Genomic DNA, 5,944 nt, shown 5'->3' with positions numbered 1-5,944 from the left:
CCCACCGGGGCGCTTGTTTTTGAAGGAGCCAAGTAGTGTCTGCACCCCTCGGCGGACAGAGGAGCCCACCCGACGAGCAACGGAGTCAGCAGGAGGAGTGGGTAGGCAGGAGGAGCTCTGAGGCCGTGCATCCAAGCACTTCTGATAGCGGAGCTGTGGGAGACATGAATGACACCATCAGATTACCATAGAGAACAACAATTCAGAATAAAACCAACCAATGCTAAAGTGGGCCCGGCGCCTTTTACCTATGGACCAACCTACAATTTAAAGCAGAACTCCAGCCAACAATAACAAAAATGAATAGTCCAAATGGAACCTTTCCTCTGCCGCTAGATGTCCTCAGTCTTGGAGGACGTAGGTTGACTGATTCTAGCTTTAAATCCAGTCATCCCGGACGTGCCCCCAACCCGTGACTGGACAGCGAAAGAAGAAGCAGCGCAATGATGATCTCCTCTCCCTGTCACTCTTCTTTCTCCTCCCATCAGCAGGCTTTTTGCCGGCACAAAAACTGATTGGCTCCTTGTGCTGCTTCTTCCTCTCACACTTCAGAACAGTTCCTGTTGCACGGCACATAAGTGCTTTTGTGGGCTGCAATGAGCATTTTATTTTTTTTTGGTCTGAGTGCTGTCAGGCCTGCTAACTTTTTGTTAAATTACCCAAATCACCCCCCCCCCCCCCCACCCCCATAACACAGACCCTAAATAACCTGTAGCCCAAGAAAAGAACTTGGATGGTTAAGTGGACTCTGAGAACACAGAGAGGACACAGGACAGCTCTGAACTTCTAGGAAGATCAACAGGTATGTTTCCAAACGTACAGAACGGATATTATAGATTTCTTCCAATGGTGGATTCGAACCAATCCAATGTCTCCCAAAACAGTTACTTTTACGGCGTACCAACTCTCAAGGTTGCTGGAGGGCCGGAGTTTGGACACCCCTGCTGTAAGGGATTGGAGGGCATAGTTCCACTTTAACAGACCACAAGGGAGTAAATAGTTCATTTTTGGGGATTAATCATTAATCATACAATGTAAAGCTGAAGTGGTCATGTGGGCTCTGCTCCCCCCCCCACCACTGGTCATGTGGGCTCTGCTCCCCCCCACCACTGGTCATGTGGGCTCTGCTCCCCCCCACCACTGGTCATGTGGGCTCTGCTCCCCCCCCCCACCACTGGTCATGTGGGCTCTGCTCCCCCCACCACCACTGGTCATGTGGGCTCTGCTCCCCCCCACCACTGGTCATGTGGGCTCTGCTCCCCCCCACCACTGGTCATGTGGGCTCTGCTCCCCCCCCCCACTGGTCATGTGGGCTCTGCTCCCCCCCACCACTGGTCATGTGGTCTTTGGCAATCACTGATTGGTCTTCAAGGAGGATGTGACCCATGCCACAGCACTAGTGATGCAGCTGCATTGCTCCAATAACGAAGGCTTGATTTCTAAGCCTTGAACGTCTTTAATAGGAACAATGATGGGATATCATGGAATAAGCCCCCTTACCATGCAGGCACCCTGTACCGCCTCTGACAGGTGGGCCGCATTGGGTTCGCACCAGAACATGTGGCACACGAATATCCCTGGAGCCTCCGCCATGATGAAGGCGAACGTGTGGATGTCGCGTCCGACACCCATAAAGGACAGGAAACGAACGCGGGCCTCGCAGAGGGTTTCCTCGCTCTGGAAAGGAAAGGAGATGGTCGTTAGAATGACAAGTACGGCCGACCCATAATGCCCTCCTGGGGTCGGAGCCTGGCTTCACTTAGCCCAGAGTCTCCCAAACTAGTCCTTTAGGAGCCACACAGACAGGTCGTGTTTCTTGAGACACTGCCCTAACACCTTACGATTATCGTACGATAATGGCGGGAAATCCCGCGATCGTACGATGATCGTAAGGTGTGTGGAAGCCGTGCGACCTCTACTACTGTAAGGTCGCACGACTTTAAACTTACGGACATGTTCGAAAACCCGCCGAGCATCGTACGACGTTCGGCGGGTTTGTGGCATGTCCGAACGATAACAGCCGCACGGGGCGGTGTGCGCAACCACACACTGCCCGTTTGGCATTGCGGTCATCGGGAGCCCGACCCTCAGGGGGCGTGGCTTGCGATCATCGCACGTACGATCTGCCTATGCAACATAGGCAGATCGTACGTTTTTTTAAGTACCTTACAACCCTCGCAAGACAGAAGTCTTGCGAGGGTTGTAAGGTGTGTGCCCAGCCTTAGAATGTATGTGCAGGCTTTATTGTATAAGCGACCAGGGCAGCTGAAAAGTCACCCGATCATTTCCAAAGTTATTCAGCGGCAGTATGGCTCCGGGATTCCTGGGCTCTACTACACCTCCTGGGAGAAAAAGAACTACCTTCAGGGTGGTGAGCCGTGTGTATGGAGGAGACCACATCCTCGATCTTTCCTCTGTACAGCACGCCCGGAAGAGCTCTGCTCTGAGCACTTCTAGGTTCATGGCTGTCAAATGACACTGGCAATGGCTGGTGTAGGAGCTGATCGGGAACTTTCTGTCCTCAATCAGCCAGGAACAGTATAGGGGAGACATCGGGGGCCTCACAGACCCCTAATGTTTCCATAAAGAGAACTGGTCATTGCAGAATGTGATTACAAATAGAGCTCATCAGCATGCAGCGTTACTCCTGACCCCTGCACTGTGCGTTACTCCTGACCCCTGCACTGTGCGTTACTTACTCCTGACCCCTGCACTGTGCGTTACTTACTCCTGACCCCTGCACTGTGCGTTACTTACTCCTGACCCCTGCACTGTGTGTTACTTACTCCAGACCCCTGCACTGTGTGTTACTTACTCCAGACCCCTGCCCTGTGTGTTACTTACTCCTGACCCCTGCACTGTGCGTTACTTACTCCTGACCCCTGCACTGTGCGTTACTTACTCCTGACCCCTGCACTGTGCGTTACTTACATCTGACCCCTGCACTGTGCGTTACTTACTCCTCACCCCTGCACTGTTCGTTACTTACTCCTGGCCCCTGCACTATGCACTTAGTCCAAGTAGATCTCCCATCCCTGCTTCAAAGTAACGGATGACGTTGAGATCTTCAGCACTTCCACGTGTCGGGTGCAGGAGTATTCCAGCTACAATTTTAGCTGCCGGACGTTATGTCACTGGAGTGTTGCTGCCGCGCTGAAAGCAGACGACTTTTACAGATCTTGTGCATGCGCTGTATGAGATCTGGCGCAAATCTTTATCAAAAGCCACAAATAAGTGAAAAATGCACTTAAAGTTAATTTGACTGCCCCGGAACACAATTAAATACCCACGGGTCAGCCCCCACGGGTCATCAGTTTACAGATACGTGTAAATATTGTCCCTAGAATGACTGTGCTCACACTGCGGCGACACCAGACATGTGTAGCGTGTTCGCGGGGGACTTAAAAAAAACAATGTTTATATTTATTTTATTCTATAATTTTATATATTTTTATTAATGCAGATCGCACTTCAATAACTTATTGCTCAGCTTCAGGAGCCGAGCAATGACAGCTCAGGAACCGGAAGTAATGTAATACGCTTCGCTCCTGGTCCCACCCGACATGCTGCTCCCGGGCCCGCAGGAGGGGCAGCGGAGACCGGGAAACGCGGCAGGGTGGGCAGCGGAGACCGGGAAACGCGGCAGGGTGGGCAGCGGAGACCGGGAAACGCGGCAGGGTGGGCAGCTGCCATAGACGTTTTTGTACGTAGACGCACTCGACACAGGAATGCTTGCGGGGGTGTGGGACTTTAAAACATTTTTTACAATTATTTTTACATTTATTTTATTCTATACTATTTTTCTAAACAGTTTTTTTTCCTACTTTAATTGCTATCACATGGGGGGAGGGGGGCTTATACAAGGCATATTGGTGGTGACAGGTGCTCTTTAAGGTGACACTGGGGGTGTCACCCCTGGTATCACCTTTCCACTTTAGATCGCACTTCATTAGGTTATTGCTGGGCTTCAGGAGCCGAGCAATGACAGCTGCGGGGTCGGAAGTGATTTGCGTCACTCTCGGTTCCATGGAGCGGGAGGAGATCAGTGAAGTAAGTTTGCAGCTCTCATCCCCAGCATCCCTGCAGCGGAGCTTGGGAAACACAGCGGCGTGTAGGGTGGGCACTTTACCGGCCCATAGAAGTGATCTGGCAGCAGCCGACAGTCGGCTTTACAAAAGGTAAACAGAGTCCCGGCGGCTTTCTTTTTACAGAGCCGATGGAGTTAAAGTGACATTGTTAAGATATAGGAATCCTAACGTCTCATGAAGCCAAGCATGTATGTCTATGTAAGTTGTCACTCACTGAGGGTGCTGGAGCATTGCTTCTCTGTATTTTCACTGATTGGCTTACAGAAGGGGTGCTCGCTCAAGACCAAAGCACACCAGAGCACAATCACATACACCAGTATCTCGGCTTTCTTCCCATGCCAGGATACAGCTATCCAGATAGGTCCTCAATGTAAAGGGAATTCAGCGGCGCCCAGTGGAAGCTCCTTTTAGTGTCTAATATACGGTACCGGACATCCCAGTATAGAGCACACATCAGGTTCTACAGATCCATCTAGTGTCCAATGTAAGGTACTGGACATTACCGTACAGAGCCTTGGTTCTCAACTAGTGTGTCGCCGCATGCCTTCCACTTTTCTAGGAGAGAAGCTCCTCAGCCTCCCCTACTATCAGTTCTCACGCCAAGCAGCTATTTAAAATATGCTGCCTGGTGCCGAGTGTCAGCTTGAGGTGGGGACGGCTGGGGGTATGGCCACGAGGGAGCTACATCCATACATGCATTGCTTACAGCTCCCACATGTGTCCTGTAGAGGTGCCTGGACTGGAGCCACATTCTGGCTCCCGGCACCTCTACAGGACACGGAAGAGAGCTGTACAAGCAATGCACGTATGGATGGAGCTCCATCACAGTACAGCAGCCCACACTGGACCCCAGGCTAAGGATCCACTCCAGTTCCCGTAAGGTAGGAAGACTGGGGGAGATCTTTAAAAAAAAATCCTTGGAGTGTGTATGTAATATTATGTCTGTGTGTGTCTGTCAATGTTATTAAGGGCCCACAATAGTACAGTGTGTTAATTGAACAGTCCCATGGGATTAACACACTGTACTACACAATCGCACCTACTACGAGTTCTGGTGTGGGAGGTGTGTTGCATTGCAATTCATTTGAATGTCACCCCAAACGCACCTCCCACCCACAGTTCAATCGCCCGCATTCCGGTGCAGTACCACTTGGGTCGCGACTTAACGACCAAGGACAAATGTGGGTCCTGAGGTTACATGTACCAAGTGCACGGGGGGGGGGGCCCGCGATCTTAACAACTACACTATACTGCACATTAAACGAAAATTAAAAAATCTTGCTTGGAGCCCAGGCCTCCCCGGCCCCTCACACAAGTACCAGCCGTACCTAGAGCACACTTTTCAGGTTCTACAGCTCCCTCTACAGTCTAATGTAAGGTACTGGACATCCCAGTATAGAGCTCACTGGTTGGATGAAGGTAACACAAGGGGTGATTTTACTGTAGCATTACTCCTCACTCTCAAGCTGCCATTTTCCCAACTACGTACCTGCTGATGTAAGACTGTAACTGTTGCTGATGCCACATTCACCGTAACAGGAACCCAGCCGGCTCTATCAGAGTTGAGTGCTGTCTGCAGGGTGTTGTTTATCAAATCCATTCCTGGAAGGCAATAAAAGGCATAAAGATTATATAACCAACACCAGCAGCTCCACTCATCACATTTTCTCCGGGGAGCACAGCGCGCCGCCCCACTGTGGTCGCACAGACTGCACCCCCCCGGTCGCACAGCTCGCCGCACCCCCCCCCCTCCCCCCCCCCCCCGCCCCCCCACCCCCGCCCCGCCTCACCCACTCACCCTCTCACCCACTCACCCACTCATCCACTCACCCACTCACCCTCTCACCCACTCACCC

At 51.7% G+C, this 5,944-nt stretch overlaps 1 protein-coding gene across 1 annotated transcript in view; it reads right to left on the bottom strand.

The window, feature by feature from the left end:
• The window catches only part of LOC108800934 (amyloid beta A4 precursor protein-binding family B member 1-like), a 24,774-nt gene that overhangs the window by 1,521 nt on the left and 17,309 nt on the right, over positions 1 to 5,944 (bottom strand). The window contains exons 12-14 of the mRNA XM_018572918.1: positions 5,578 to 5,690; positions 1,501 to 1,677; positions 6 to 153 (exon numbers count right to left, since the gene is read on the bottom strand). Coding sequence (XP_018428420.1) covers positions 6 to 153; positions 1,501 to 1,677; positions 5,578 to 5,690 — 438 coding nt within the window. The remainder of the gene's footprint in view (positions 1 to 5; positions 154 to 1,500; positions 1,678 to 5,577; positions 5,691 to 5,944) is intronic.

The sequence above is a fragment of the Nanorana parkeri genome, unplaced genomic scaffold, assembly GCF_000935625.1.
Source record: "Nanorana parkeri isolate BGI_ZX_2015 unplaced genomic scaffold, ASM93562v1 scaffold2169, whole genome shotgun sequence".
Lineage (NCBI taxonomy): Eukaryota > Metazoa > Chordata > Amphibia > Anura > Dicroglossidae > Nanorana > Nanorana parkeri.
The sequence above is the reverse complement of the archived record's forward strand: the minus strand, read 5'-3'. Positions and strand labels throughout refer to the sequence as shown.